At 26.8% G+C, this 16,672-nt stretch overlaps 2 protein-coding genes across 2 annotated transcripts; both read right to left on the reverse strand.

Annotated features, from left to right (window-relative positions):
* Positions 1-926: 926 nt before the first annotated feature.
* Positions 927-4,234, reverse strand: LOC109813720 (F-box protein At2g26850). Its single transcript, XM_083060494.1, has 4 exons — positions 3,875-4,234; positions 3,569-3,643; positions 2,794-2,975; positions 927-1,575 (listed from the first exon to the last, which is right to left on the reverse strand). Exons 1-4 carry the CDS (start codon positions 4,059-4,061, stop codon positions 1,546-1,548), a joined length of 474 nt encoding a protein of 157 aa, XP_082916620.1. The 5' UTR covers positions 4,062-4,234; the 3' UTR covers positions 927-1,545.
* A 298-nt stretch (positions 4,235-4,532) lies between these two features.
* Positions 4,533-5,316, reverse strand: LOC145949783 (F-box protein At2g32560-like). Its single transcript, XM_083060664.1, has 3 exons — positions 4,873-5,316; positions 4,721-4,782; positions 4,533-4,560 (listed from the first exon to the last, which is right to left on the reverse strand). Exons 1-3 carry the CDS (start codon positions 5,314-5,316, stop codon positions 4,533-4,535), a joined length of 534 nt encoding a protein of 177 aa, XP_082916790.1.
* Between the last annotated feature and the right edge of the window lie 11,356 nt (positions 5,317-16,672).

The raw sequence follows: 16,672 nt of genomic DNA on the forward strand, positions 1-16,672 counted from the left end.
ATGTGTTGCTGCTAGCGAAAGGAAATTTTTTTTTTACCACTATTTTGAATTTTTCTTGTATTTATTTTTAGTTTTTGGTATGATATTTTCATCTAATTTTGATCACAGAAACATGTATGCAAGTTATATTTTTCATGTGCTAGATTTGATAAGGTTGTTGATGCTGAAACATTGCTACGTAATTTTCTTGTTTGGAAACGATGATGCATTTGGTGGCTGAAGCAACAATTTAATGGCTTAAATGTTTCATAATTCATAAATTGGTATTATTTTATTATTTTTGGGAGGGATAATACATTGAATTGGACAAATTTATGTGATTCTCGCTTTAGATCATAATTTTAATATATGCATTTGTTGCCTTCGATATGTTTAATTTGATACAACTTGCATTGTGCTCAAACTATATTGTTGTTGAATAAAATTATTTGGCCTTTAAAAAAACTAACAAAAACAGATTGTACAAAATCACAAATCAATTAAACAAAGAAAAATTATATTCATCTTGGTTGCACAAATTAAAAATAGTGTTTTTCTTGGAAAAATACACAACACATGTTGTTATATACCTTATATTGGCTTCAAAATGTAGAGGATGTGAACTATTTGCTACTACTTAAGGCATATATGAATGTTTGGTACATGAAAAGTCTTAATTTTTTTTTAGAAGTTGAAGTTAAGAGTTTTAGTTTCTCGTGTTTAGTTTTTTATTTAAAAAAAACAATAGTATTAGGAAACAATATTTTTTATGAATTTTTTTATATAGGTTTTTTGTGAAATTATTCACACGAGGAAAGTGAGCCTTAGTTTCCCAAGTTAAAAGAAAAGTTATTAATTTACCTTAATTTGATTATTTCATGCAAATCTTTGATTCTCAAGAAACAGTTATAAATATTTTCAAAAAAATATTTCTTATTTATGGTCAACCTAACACATTTTAATCATTAATAGAAATAATGGTTTTGAGAATTTATAATTCTCATGAATCATGAATCTCGGGCATGAAAAAATTTTCTGTATACCAAACACCTCCATATATCACAGGCGCCATCTGTTGTTTACAAAAAAAAAATAAAAGAAATTATTATTTTAACATTTTTGAATAATTTAAAATATGAAACCAAAATGATTTAACATTACAAAAGCAAGCCAGCATATACAAAATTTTCGCTACTGTTCTTTTTAATTTAATAAGACTGCAAGAATACAGAAAAATAGCTGCGAAAAATAAACGCTAGCTAATAGCTGACACAAATATTGTCAAAAAAGCCGAGCTATTTTAAGATATAGTGTCGGCTTTGTCCACACTAACTTAATTTAAGTTTAGTGTAGACAAAGCTGACACTATATTTAAAGAATAGCGTCAACTTTTCTAACACTAAATTCAATTTAAATTTAGCGTCAGAAAAGCTGACACTATTTCTAAAGAATAATGTTGATTTTTTTGACACTATATGTGCTTTGAGAGAGATAAAGATGATTTTTTGAATCTTACATATGCATAATGTATGATGGTGCAGTTGGTTATCAAGTTCCCTTAACACGTTAAGGTTCTAGGATCGAGTCTCGGTAATGCTAAAATTACAAACGAATAAATGATAAATTAGAAAAAGAAGATGAAGAAAAAAAAAATAAAATAAATTTTGTGTCAACGTAGTGTCGGCTTAATCGACAATAAAAAATTAAAATAAATAAAATTGTTACTGACAGCTTAGCCAACACAAAAAAAAATTTTGTCAACTTATTTAGCATTAGTCAAAAGCCAACGAATAACTGACAATATTATGTCAGTTTGTATTATTTAGAGTCGACTTTTAGTCGACTCTAAAATGAAACATTTTTGTAGTATAATGATACATCAATACTATAAAAACTTTATATTACAGTCTATTAAAATGTTTTCATGCAAAATAAATTCATTAACTTTTATAATAATTATTTTAAAAGAAATCATATTAAAAATTGATTCCAATTGGTCAATAGTATTTATTTATATATATATATATATATATATATATATATATATATATATATATAACCAGACACATACACTACAATTAAATTATGAGTGAATTACTTTGACACTTATGAGATTATGTAAACTTTCTCTCACATAAAAAGTGTATTTGTCAAGGTATTTCAAGAGTTTATAAATTTCTTTAACTAGTTTATAAGTTATTTCATCAAAATAAACTTATTTGGTATGATAGTTTATTATGAGATTATAGTTTATTTTCATACACTAATATTAAAGTAGCTTATAAGCTCTTAGTTTTCATTTTCTTTTTTCTCATTAATATACTTAAAATTCTTTTTATGCTTTATAATTTAGAAACTATTTTGTCTATCTTATCATTCTCACACTCTCATTATGAAAATCATTTTTTCATTTTACATTTATCAATTAGCTTAATTAACTTATGAGTTAATTTTATCAAACACTTTAAACTTAATCAACTAGTTTTAACACTTAGTTTATTACTTATAAGTTTATTTCAGCTATCTTATAAAATAACTACCAAACATATTCGAAATCACAATATAATACTTTTCATATAATTAATAGAGATTATTGTATTGATGGATGTTAATAGATTTTTTTTAATTATTAAAGAGAACTATTGTAAGAATAAAAAAAAAGTAAGAAATATTTTGTAAAATCTCAAAAACGTTGGAGTATTTATATAATTTACTCTTAAACTATATTTCCCATTAAGCGTATTCAAGTAAAGGAACGTAGAACAGTGTGTTATGCTATACTGTGACCACATGTGAACTTCAAGTATAGTGTACCTGAACTTGATCTGGTAAGAGCTTCTTCCAAGTTCCAATCTCATCCTCATTGTGAAGCTTTCTAATTCCTCCATAGTATCCTCCTGTTTGATGACCTTGTTCCCCATAGTTCTTCCTAGATAACCTTATTCGTCTCATGTTTGAGGTTTCACGGTATTGCCTGAACTCCACGATCAATGTATCTATCACAGAAAAAAAATTATCGATTCAATTTAGGCATTTCCTGAAATCAGAGAAAAGTAAACTTTTAGTTACCGATAACATTCATAGAAATTAACATAATATCACATGGACGTGTATTGTACATGTTTAGTCTATTTCTATAATGGAATAGACTAAAATTTACTAAGTTTTTGCAAAGCATTTAAAAAGTAAATTAAAATTTTTTTTTACTTAGCATACCATTTTTTTTTTTATCACAAGTCGTTTACTTATTATTTTTTGATTGTAAAAATGTCATTCTAACATTTTTTATATTTTTTTTACCAAAACTAAAATAGTACTATATTACTAGATCTAATGTGATGAGAAAATCGGATCTATAATTTATAAAATTAATATAGTTTTGTCTCAATCATATTATTCAAATTTTTGGCCTCTTCCTCCGAAATTTATAGGCGTCTGTTAATATACTGAAGACTAAAAATAACAAAGTGAGATTATTGTGAATGTCTTCAAAAAGTTCATTATTATCATAACATTTTTTTTTCCATCCTCATTAATAATATCAAGGAAAATTTACCTTAGAGAAAACAAGGAATTAAAGATTTCTCACCACTAAGATGACACTGACAATAATTCTCATTCTCATTACATGAGTCTAAGTGGTCAATAACAGCATACCACCAATCTGCAATACAACTAATAACAAGTTATAACTGTATGACATGATATCAAAAATAATAGATCATGTCACGACTCTTTACATGAGTAATAACTTTTCTTTTTCTCTACTGAAAATGTAAAAAAAGAAAACATAAAGTCATTCAATATCAGAGATTAAAAATTAGCGTATAATGTCAAAAACAAATAATAGTTAACTGTCAGAATCAGAAATATCCACCTCTATTATATAACTTACCATAAGGCCATTGTTTATCTCCTCTCCACTGAATCTCAATATGATCCTCGGGTTTTAAGTCGTCTAAACAATCAGAGACGTACATCACATAAGGGGGCAAATCAACTGCAGGAACCCTCACCATATCCCACTCAATATTCTTCCCTAGACATCCCCAACCTCCACTTTGATACCTAACATTAATCATTCACTTAATCACAAAAATGGCTTCATACTCAATAAGCTCAGCAAACCAAGTCATTCACATTACTTGAAAAAGAAAAAAAAAAAATTCTCAGCGTATTGTCAGGAAAAAAAAAACTGTTTTATATACTCAAGTAAAAAAGTCACCGTTAGGTATAACAATATCCAAATCTAGATTATTTCATAGTTATAGACGTAAATAGATAAACTTGTCAATAAATACTTAATCATTTTAATTTTTATAAAGTCTCTTTCATCTATCATTAATGGAATAATTTGATATTCATTTTGCCTTTTATTTTCTTCTCTTATAAATGCTTACTGACAGGTTTATAAAATAAAACCATAATAAATAAAGATTATCATATATATTTTGTTACTTATTTTACGGATACTTTTTAAGACTTTTGATTATTATAAGAAAATTAATAAGAATTTGATTTATATATACTTTGGATATAAGACTGTTTTTTTACTATATCTGGTTGTAAGAACTTACTTGTCTGTCACATCGTATTAATGTGAAAGATGACATGATAAAAATTATCAAATATAGTTAAAATTTATGTAAAATATTTACGCAACTGTGCATATCAATGAAAAATTCCACATTTTACATAGATCAAAATTTGGGTATTTTGAAAAGGTCAACATTTTGCATACCTTGCTTGAAAAGTATCAGATTGAGACTCATAGCTAACCAAGGCATTGTGAATCATCAGCTCCTGCAAAGAAAGAATTGATGATAATAAAAAGATACATGACATTAATAAAATGACTCACTAACAAATTAAAAAGCCAGTTGCAAGTTTTACCTTGTAGACCTGAGCAGGAAACCAGAAGATGCCACTCTCAAGAGAGAAATACAAAGACATGAAGAAGTTGTTTGACCGTTGACCATTAAGAGCCTTGTGATCTTCCAAGTATGAACCAAGATATAGATTAGGCCAAACACCACTAAAAGAACCCAGTGACCGAATTTGATTATTGGTTCGTTGATTCAATAAATTTCCTTGTTTGGCAATTGTTATATGCCATTCCCACTCCTTATAAACAGCTTCACCAATCACTCTACCCCATTTCTCTTTTATATGGTTTTTCCAAAAGTCATCACTTTGACACCTACCCTTTAAAGAGACACACACCTTTGACATTGTACAAAGATCTATTGGAGAAAGGAGCTTCAGAATGAAATCCAAGGTTGATTCAGGCAAATCCAAGAGAGACATAGGTCTATTATTGTTAATATTGTTCTCCATGTCTGTTTTGGATAAAAAGAGAAGATGAATCAATCTAACCCTAACTAAGGTAGCATAGATGACCAACTTTGATATGATATCAAGCAAAGAATTGTGTGTATTGCCAATGATATGTTATCACTATTTATTTGTTTTTCACATTCTTAGCCGGCTATGTCTCACTGGCTAGTAAGTGAAACAAAAGAGGCGACAAATACCAGGTCTAATATTTGGAAATTTCTATGTACCCGTGAATGTTTAAAAATAGGCTAATAAATTGCATCTTTATTTCTTTTATTTTTGTGGATTTATAATTTTTTTCTTTATTTTAAAATAGAGATATTTAATTTTTTATATTTAAAATATGAAATTTTTGTCTTATAATATTTATTGATCGTTAAATATTAACATTTTAATGATATATCATTACTTAAATGATATGAAATAATAATGTGATTTATAGAGATAAAAGTTTTAAAAATCACATAAAAAACTTTTTTGTATATATTTTTACAAAAATTAATTAATTTTTATTTTATTAATAAATCTAGTTTACATATTCTTTTTATCTTTATATATTATATTATTAAATGTGACATCATTGAAATATGAGTAAATATTAAAATTTAACGATTAATATATGTTAATTTGATGAGAGGATTAAAATCTTGTATTTTTAAAATTAAAGAAACTAAATATTTCTATTTTAAAATAAAGAAACAAAAATTGTAATTTAAAAATAATAGAAAACTAAAAGTATAATTTAATATTAAAAATATTTGTAAATGAGGAATGCTAATGACTATTTTCTCTAACACTCTATAAGAAATTTGTGCTCTCTCCTAATTTAGTAGTCAAACTTCCAAAAAAATAATTATAATTATAATCAATAATATAAAAACTATCAAGAAGTAAAAAATTGGTGCTCTCTCTTAATTTAGTAGTAAAATTCACACAAAAAAATTTGTAATTATCAACCAATAATATAAAAAGTATCAAGAAGAGAATGTGGCTAAATTACTTATCAAAACTTGATGTACATAGTTAGAAGAAGATAATTTTGTTTATTAAACTTTTTTTAACGCAAATGTCTATTTAGAATAATTTAATTTTTTAAATAATAAATAAGTAAAAGGTCGTATCAATAGAGATGTATGATTGATTGAGAATGTCAATTAAGTGATGACTATTAAAATTTAATTTTAAACTTTGTTAAAAAGACCTACGTGACAAAACCTCCTTATGTTATTAAGCACAGCAACATATATATATATATATATATATATATATATATATATATATATATATATATATATATATATATATATATATATAGAGGAGGGTTCAAACGACACCGGTGTAACTTTTACTAAGTGTTACACCGCTCAATAACTTTATATTAAATGTGAATTTTGTAAATCCAACCGTTAGATGGAAAGTTCATATCTCTTAGATCATATATGTCAAATTTTGTTAAAATTGAACAACAACTTGAAGGTAATCAAAGTGTTCATATTTTAGTATATTTTGAAATGTATATATTACGTCAATTTTGTTTTATGAGAATGAAGTATCAAATCTTCTTAGATTAATATAAAATTTGATATATATGATCTAAGAGATATGAATTTTCCATCTAACGGTTGGATTTACAAAATTCACATTTAATATAAAGTTATTGAGCGGTGTAACACTTAGTTAAAGTTACACCAGTGTCGTTTGAACCCTCATCATATATATATATATATAAACACATAAATAATATAACTTTAATAAATATAAAAATTACAAATTAATCATTCTAATAATTAAATAGTTTAAATTATAACAATAATCAAATAACAAATTTAAAATTATACGTTTAATTAAAAATATAGTTTAATTCTTAACATATAAGAAAATTAAAATTCTAAAAAAACATATGTTACATCCATAGGAGTTGATGCAAACTAAACAAAACTCGCAAGAAATGACAATCGAAATGAATTTTTAAAATATAAATTTGTCTCTTTAAAATTTAAACATTAACTTGCTCTACATTTTACAAGGATAGAGAGAGAAATCCGCACCACTTGTATGTTGCCATCACTATTATTAGAACACCTGTAACGGGGTTGCTTATAAGTAATCCTCTGTATTACATTACTGCTATATCAGCTCTGACCCACTTTATGGGTTACTTAAATTTTAGCAGAGTTGCTTTAATTATTTTCGTAAAAAATATTCCTGCAGAATTTTTTGTAAAAAAATTTGCAGAAAACTTTCCTGCAAATTTTCTTGCAATTTTTTTTTACAGGAAACTTTCCTATAAATTTTTTTTGTAAGAAATTTCGCAGGAAAATTTCCTGCGAATTTTAAAATTTACAAAAATATATTATTCACGAAAGTATTATCTGCAGATAAAATTTCACAAAAAGAAATTATAGAAATAATGTTTCCAGCAAATTTTTCATAAAAATTCACAGAAAAAATTGTATATAATAAGAGAAATTCTAGTAATGTACACGTGATCATTAAATTTGAGGAAGAAAAATAATCTTTCATTGTCGATGAATTTGTTGAATTACATTTATTACAGACGTCGTGCCGGTTTGGTTAAACTTTGAATTGACCACCGTTTGTTTAAATTGAAAAAAGAAACACTTAATAATGTTTATATATTGAAGATATATTTAGGAGTAATTTTATTATTTTGTTTAATAATTTATATTTTATATTAAATTTTAATAATCTAATCATTAAATTAAAAAATTTAATGTATAGATTAAATCTTTAAATTTTTTAAAAAAATTAAAATTATTTAATACTTTATTTTATTAATTCAAACTGACAGATAATTATAAAATTATTTTATATGCATTAATTTGAATTAATGAAACGAAGTATAAAATAATTTTTAAATTTTTTTAAAATTTGTAAACTTTTTCTATACATTAAGAATTTTAAATTCAATGATTAGATTATTGATATTTGATGTAAAACATGAGTTATTAAACAGAATAAATTTAGATAACTTACTCTTAGAGGAAACATATCCTTTTTTTATAATGACAACTTTATTTGTATAAAATTTATCCATTTTATATATATTCTAACAAAGTACCAAAAAAATATTCACCAAAATAGTAAATATAAGGAAATAGAAACAAATCATAAAATTTATGAAGTGAAATATCACTTAACAAATTTGACGATCACATATTAATATCTACTTTTTTATTTTATAATATATTTATTAGTTTAATGTATATATTGGGTAAATATTTTTTTTTACTTTGCTTGAATGCATATAGGAATGGACAATTTTTATGAAACTAAAGGTGTTATTAAATATATGACACGAGAGATACACTTGCTCTAAAAGTAAGTCTATTTAAACTTATTTCACTTAATAATTCATGTTCTACATTAAATTTTAAAGGTTTAACCGTTAAATTAATATTTCTTAATGCATATATCAAGTCTACAAACTTTTAAAGAAATTTGAAAACTATTCGGTGCTCCATTTTATTAATTCAAATTGACAGATAATCATAAAAATATTTTATACAATGATTTAAATTAATTAAAAAGGATACCAAATAGTTTTCAATTTTTTTTTAAAAATAATTGCATATTTGATCTATATATTAAAACTTTTAATTCAACGGTTAAATTATTTAAATTTAATATAGAACATAATTTTTTAAGTGGATTATGTAACAACCTAAGTTTTCTAAAATTATTAAAAGGACACTTTAATTGATTAAATGAGTTTCAAAAATTATTTTAAAGACTTTTAATAATTATGAGTATTTTTATTAATAAGAAAATATGAAATTATTTTGTTATAGAAAGTATTTGGAGAAAATATGTGCTTCAATTATTTATGTAATTAATGTATTTTAGAAAATATGTGTTTATATTATAATTGTTTAATGTATTTTATTTTATTTATATATAAATGGGTTGAAAGAAAGTTTTTTATTTTATAAATTATTTATTTATAATTTTTAATATTTTTAAGAAAGAAAGGTGTAACCATGGTTTAATTATGTTGTTGGAGGATTAAACATGGGTTTGGAGTTTTATGAAGGAGTTACATTAGTTTTATTTTCATGTTTCTCACTTTTCTCTCTCGTGTTTCAAACTCTAAAGAAATGGGAGAACTAGAGATCATTTAAGATCATCTTAGAGATTTACGCCCTGTTCATCGAGGTAAATAGGGGCCGAGTAGTCTCACTCTGAATGTAAGATAATTATTAGATAGTGAGATTGACCCCTAATTTCTTATCTATTCTTGTATGTTGTGAGGGGAGATTCCTAATTATGTCTTGTAATTTATGAATTTGTGTTATGTAATCTTTTTATATACATGATATGTGATGTTTGAATTATATGTACAATTAATTTTGTTGTAATTTGAATTATTTGAGAATTTATAAATGCATGTAGTTCTTGAAAGAAGTCCTTAATTTATAGAGCAAAGTGAAGATTAATGTTAATTGCATGAATATGTGAAATTGAGGTTAGATTTGAGTAATTGATGGTATAATAAAGTAGTGTTAAGCTTTAATCATAATTTTTACCAATTAGGTTGGAGTTTGGGGGTTCTAGGTTTGTATTGTGCGATTTCCGCACAATCTGTATGTTCCTCACAAATTGGTATCGCATCGGGAGTCAACTGGGTAACGTCGAGTGCCTTTTGATGTTGTTCCTCTGAGGTTTCACACCGAGTGTAACATCAGTTAAGCGTGAAAAATGTAGCAGTGAGCGCGATAACTTCATAATCACATTATGTAGTCTTCACATGAATCATAGTCTTGGATATTAGCTTTTCAATTCCGTTAAAAACACTCAAAAAGGAGTTGTAAAACTCAAGTTATAATAAAAATAGTGAGCGGAGATTAAGTTGTTAGATTTAAGCTAAAATGCTACGATTTTTTATTTTTAAAAATAGTAGATGGAAAAATTAACTCTTGAGGTCAACATCAAAGTTGTAGATAATTGTCCTAGATTTTTTTAAAAAAATAATATTAACTTGATAGCATGTATATAGTTCTAGATATCGAGTAAGGACCACACGAGGTCATAGAAGATTTAATTATGGAAATGTAGTTTGTGAATGGTGATGATAAATGACTTTATCCTTTAAATGTTTGATTTTGTGAATGGTTTGAGGTACATTACCAATGTTTAGGAAAGAGAAATCATGAGGGAGAATAATTGTGAATAAGTTATAATGAGAGTTGATTATTAATGATTTGAAATGTTTCGGTGATACAGATGCCTAAGGATTTAATGTGTGATATCAATATTGTTACGAGACTAGTTAAGTTATTAATGTAAATGGTTAGTTTGGTGATGAACTTTTAATGTGTATGGTTAAGGTATTAACATACGATTAGATGATTTCATAATGATTCTATTTTGAGGTGTTATCGAGTGATATCATGGACATTATGTGCTTGAACTGTGAACATGTGACTCTTGATGTGATACAATGTGTTGTGTGTGTTGGTTATCTTGTCCAAGGAATATTGATATATGTGCTAGGTATATATTATGATGTATAATTGTTTTAAATGATGTGAAATTGTATTGGTATAGACAAATTGTTGTGTGTGGATCTTGTGAGGGTCATACAATGGTAAATTGTAAATATACATAATGATAACATGATATTGCATTAAGTCTCATGTAACATGTATCATATGTACACAAATCGGAAAATCAACAAATTGGTACATGTATATGATATAGATACGTATATACATACATACATATATATATATAAATATATATATATATATATATATATTGGTGCCACATGCATAAGAAAATCGTAGTTTGTATTCATTGCATTACGTGTGTGAATGTGTATTGTGTGATGAGTGATGTGGTGAATCATGGTTGATCCAATTTTACCTTGTTGTTATTAATTTAATTATGTTTATGCTTGTGTGTGTGTGTGTATATATATATATATATATATATATATATATATATATATATATGATTATTTTATTATTGTATGTTTGGCTATTTAGCCTAATTCTACAACATGAGTCAGAGTAAGATGTTTCTTACTCTCTGTTTTCGATGTTGTCTTTGGTATGAATGTTGTCGTAGGTGATGTTCATCATGATGTTGATAATGCTGGTGACAAAACCTAGATCTTGTGTGAGAGTGCTCTGATAGGATGTGACATTGGAGTTTAACTACAATTCCATTTTGTTGCTTTCTTTATGTTTAGGACTTCATGTTAGATTTGTTTTTGTAATTGCCATATTGAAGAATTGTTTTAGTTCTTTTTGTTGACATGTTACTGTGTAATACCTCTATCCAAGGGGATTTGCAAATCTTTGCTCAATCAATAAAGTTTAGTTTTACATTAACATTTATCCATTATAGTTATTTTATATGCTTAATATGATATGTGGGGTAGAGGGTTTCATACTTAGAAGTACCAGAGCTTGGTTGATTCAAACCAGACTATGTGATATGTGTCGTGACTGTGTGTTCTATGTGTACTTTAATATGTGATTGGTTATGTCTCGTGATATCTTTAATTACTGTGACTCCTTTGTTGGTTGCTTGTTTTGATACTTTTTGGTTATGTAGGAAGTAGTGGTTATTGGTCATACCACTTGTGTTGCTAGCGTAGGTGCAAGTGGTGGTAGATGATGCTTGCATGCTAATCAACTGGAGATTGACAGAAATCCTTGTTTGTGTGATTTTGAACCTCTTAGTTGCATTATTTGATTTTTGTGTAACTTATTCCTGTATGTCGACTATTGGTTTGTCAAAATTCAATTGTTTGCCTTTCCCTAAAATGTTATTTGATTATTATAATTCTAACTAGTGGTCTTGTTTGTATTTCTATTTCCTATTTATAATTTCTTTTGCAAGTGCTTATTAAAATTCTATAGTTAACATGATTTGTTTCTTCTTAATCAACAAGACATAGTCCTTCGTACAGATTGATTATCTTTCAACCGTATCCTATTGATTTGCATTGATAAAATGTTGTCCTTGATGAGAGTAAAAATGTAAAGTTATGATTTCCAACCAAGTTAAACTTCTTTAAAAGAAATATTCAAGTATACATGATCCTTTGTTTTTATTTGAGACTTGCAAATATAAATGAGCTAAGTGATATATCCCTTTAGTTAGAGAACCCTACATATTTTTCTTGAGAACGTGTTTAGTTTATCACTTGGTGAAAGAGTATAGTTTTTTTGTGAGTATAATAGGAATATCCTTTGTGTAATATGATAGATGTGTGGATAGTTACTAAGACTTGAAGGTAAACTATTGTACTTGCCTTAATTTCCCTAATCCTAGTAAACCTTGTGGTGTTGTGGTACCTATGTGTTTGGGTGACTTAAGGAAGAAATAGAGGAACTTGTAGAATATAGTTATTAGACCTTGCATGTCACCTTTGGAAGTGCTTATGTTAATAATTAAGAAAGGTAGAATTGTATAAAGCTAGCTATGAATTGCCATTAGGTAGGCTAGTGAACATGATAAGTAAGTATCCTCTGTTAATTAGGTAGGTTGAACTAGTTGATTGAAATAAATGTTTTTAGAATTTGTAAGTGAAAAGATGATCCCTTAAAATTAGAGTTTTAATTCTAACAAATAAAATGTTTTTATATAGAAGAAATGCTTGAGAAAACATCTTTGAAATGTATATTTGAAAAGCTTATCAAATGAAGTGTAAGATAAAAATCATTTGTAATACGATTGTTAATCAAATAAGCATATAGTTTATCTCATATACATTAATATTTATCATTTATTAAGACTAATAACATAATTTGTTTTGAATATTTCATTCCATAACAGATTGAATCAAAGAATGTCTTGAAATTCACAAATTTTTTACCATGTGTTTTGTCAGAACCAAATCTCTGAAATCACAAAAATAAAGTAGATAAAGCCATTATTGTAACTACTCTGCTGACATTACTTCTACAAGCTTTGTTTGGTATGAAAAGTTGATAAGTGATCTCCTTGATCAAATAAGAGGTACTATTTGGTGAAATGCATCTAATGTTCACATTAAATGTGTCAAACAATTACCTGTCACCATAAGGAAGATAATGAAGACAAATGAAGCAAACTTGTGAGCTAGACTCAAAGTGTTGCAACGATCATCTTATCCAAAGCTATTATATAAGAAGTTCTGAAGATCAAGACAATAAGAAACTTTTGATCAAAATACAAGAACATTCACATACACATCTCTTCTGCATAGCTTTTGTCTTGTAGAAAAATCTTTGTACCAAAACATAATTGTATTCACATCTCAGAGAGACGATTGTAACAACCTTGTAATACCTTGATAATTGTTGTTATAGGATATAGCCTAGAGAGTCTTGATTGTAAAAGAATACAGTAAGAGAATACTTGGGTAGTGGCTTAAAGATGCCAATCAAAGAACACTTATTGTAGAGCCAAAAGTGGCTTGGAAAAAAAATACTTGTAACTTTGAGAAAATTAGTGGAATTCAATCTAGTTGAATTGAGAACAGGACGTAGTCTTTGTGTTTGAGACAAACCAGATTAATTTTCATTGTTCTTTCAATTACTCTTCCAACACGTCGTCTATTGCATATACTACTTCTTTTTCTTACAAAAAGTGTGAATTTTTTATATTCACTATTCAACCCCCCCTCCTTTCTTGTAGAAACATCTTTGTACCAAAATGTTGTTGTATTCACATCTTAGAGAGACAATTTTAACAACCTTGTAATACCTTGATAACTGTTGTTATAGGGTATTACTTGAAGAAGCTTGATTGTAAAAGAATACTTAGGTAATGACTTGAAAATACCAGTCAAAGAACACTTGTTGTAGAGCCTAAAGAGACTTGACTATAAAAGAATAATTGGTAATTGCTTGAAAAGGCCAATCAAAGAACACTTTTTGTAGAGCCATAAATGGCTTGGAAAAGAATACTTGTAACTTTGAGAAAGTTAGTGAAACTCAATCTAGTTGAATTGAGAATTGGACATAGTCTCTATGTTTAAGATCAACTAGTATAATTTTTCATTGTTCTTTTAATTACTCTTCCATCACTTCATCCGTTGTAGATATTACTTCACTCTCTTGCAAAAAGTACAAGTTTTTGATATTCACTATTCAACCCCCCTCTCCCTTCTAGTGACTATATTATCTCCACAAGAAGTATAAGTTAGAAGTTTTGGTGGCTACAAAGATCTTAGATACCTTTCGATAAAAAAAGTGTTAAGTATGATTCAAGTGAGAGTGTTAGAGTTTCTTAAAAATATGATTTTAAAACCTTGAGTAGAAATTTTTTTAAACATACCTACCTTAAGTATTAGAAATTTGAACCATTAAGACAAATTTTGAACCTTAGTTGACATGTGAGTAACCCTTAGAGTATCCTAAGCTAAATATGTTGATGAGAACTAAAAGGTTGATAGATGAGATATTAGTAAAGGAAAAAAGGCTAAATCCCTATTGTTAGTTTCAATTTAGAGTTGGATCAATAAAGGAGAATGGTATTGAGGTAGTATACAAGTGACGTTCTAAGATTGAGATAATCAGAATGCACTACAAAAATGTGGAATGCCTTGAGCTAGTTAGAACCAACATACAACCTTGTATTAGGACTTGAGAAGGTGCAATCAACTGGTTAAACCAAACTAAGAAAAGATGAGAGATAGAACATAAAAGATAAAAAAGGTACGACATAAGAAGAAGAGAGTTAAGTCTATTATGGGAGATCGTGTCTTCTAGAAAAAAAAACTCTTGAATTGGAATTGATTGAACCACTCAAGCATACTCCATGTTTCATTGATTCATACATATACTTGAACAAGAGTGAGGGAAGTTGCTTATTATGTAGCCTTACTTTCTCTCTACCAAACATTCTTGTTGTTGCTCTATGTCACTTTATTCAAAAGTATGATCGTGGCTTTTCTTCTATCCATATTTTCTTATGAGTAAAATTTCGAGGAAAAAATTTCTTAAAGGGGGAGAATTGTAATATCCAAAGTTTTCTAAAATTAGTAAAAAAAAATTAAATTAATTAAATTAGTTTTAAGAAATATTTTAGAAGTTTTTAATAATTATGAGTGTTTTATTAATAAAGAAGATTTGTGAAATTATTTTTTTATAGAAAGTACTTGGAGAAAATATGTGTTTTAATTATTTATGTAATTAAATATATTTTAAAAAAATGTGTTTATATTATGATTGTTTTATATATTTTATTTTATTTTATTTATAATTGGGTTGGGATAAATATATTTATTTTATATATTATTTATCTATAAGTTTTAATATTTTAAGGGAAGGAAAGTGTAACCATGGTTTAATTTTGTTACTGGAAGGTTAAACATAGGTTAAGAGTTTTATGAAGGGGTTACGTCAGTTTCATTTTCATGTTTCTCACTTTTCTTTCTCACATTTTGTGCTCTAAAGAAGTGAGAGAACTAGAAACCGTTCGAGATCAACCCACAGATTCGAACTCTATTCATCAAAATAAAGGGGGAGTTAGTAGTCTCATTCTAGACATTGGATAACTATTGGGTAGTGATATTGACTTCCAATATATTATTTGTTCTTATATGCTATGAAGGAGAAATCCCAATTTTATCTTGTAATCTATGAATTCGTGTGATGTACATTATATGTGATGTTTGAATTATATGTATAGTTAATTTCATTTAATTTGAATTTTTAGAGAAACTATATGTGTCTATAGTTCTTGTAAGAAATTCTTGATTTATAGAGCAAAGTGAAGATTGATGTTAATTGTATGATATGTGAAATTAAGATTGGATATCATTAATTGATGGTATGATAAAGTATAATTAAGCTATAATCGTGATTTTTACTGATTGGGTCAGAGTTTTGGGGTTTTGGATTCCTATTATGCAATTTTTGGGCAATCTATAGGTTTCTCATGAACTGGAATCACATCATACATCAAATGGGCCGCGTGACCATTCGACAATGTTCTTATGAGGTTTCACACCGAGTATAACATCAATAACATTAAGCATAGGTGCGTTATAGAGGGTTTTGTCCTCTCTGTGTCGAGTGTGAAAGTCCAACACCAGGCATGATAGTTTCAAAATTACATTTTGTAGTCTTCATAGGAAATATAATGTTAGCTTTCCAATTCCATTGGAATTACTAAAAAAGGAGGTGTAGAATTCAAGTTATAATCCAATTTGTGAGCAAGGGTCAAACTATTAGATTTAGGCTAAAATGCTACGATTTTGTAATTTTTAAAAAATAGTAGATGACAAAATTAACTCTTTAGGTCAGCATAGAAGTCATAGATAATTGTCTTAGCTTTCTAGCAAAATTAATATAAACTTGATAGGATGTATGTAGCTTTATGTATTGTGTTTACA

Source organism: Cajanus cajan, chromosome 7 (assembly GCF_000230855.2).
Source record: "Cajanus cajan strain Asha chromosome 7, NIPB_CcT2T_4, whole genome shotgun sequence".
Classification (NCBI taxonomy): Eukaryota; Viridiplantae; Streptophyta; class Magnoliopsida; order Fabales; family Fabaceae; genus Cajanus; species Cajanus cajan.

Bases quoted from the DNA above. Each gene is read 5' to 3' on its own strand.
- LOC109813720 (XM_083060494.1), bottom strand. From the start codon at position 4,061: ATGATTAATGTTAGGTATCAAAGTGGAGGTTGGGGATGTCTAGGGAAG. The intron at 3,644-3,874 runs GTAAGTTATATA...GTTGTATTGCAG, and splicing joins AGATAAACAATGGCCTTATG to ATTGGTGGTATGCTGTTATT. The intron at 1,576-2,793 runs GTACACTATACT...TTGTAATTTTAG, and splicing joins TCTTACCAGATCAAGTTCAG to CATTACCGAGACTCGATCCT.
- LOC145949783 (XM_083060664.1), bottom strand. From the start codon at position 5,316: ATGGAGAACAATATTAACAATAATAGACCTATGTCTCTCTTGGATTTG. The intron at 4,783-4,872 runs GTAAAACTTGCA...CTTTCTTTGCAG, and splicing joins TTCCTGCTCAGGTCTACAAG to GAGCTGATGATTCACAATGC. The intron at 4,561-4,720 runs GTATGCAAAATG...ACGATGTGACAG, and splicing joins TCTGATACTTTTCAAGCAAG to ACAAGTAAGTTCTTACAACC.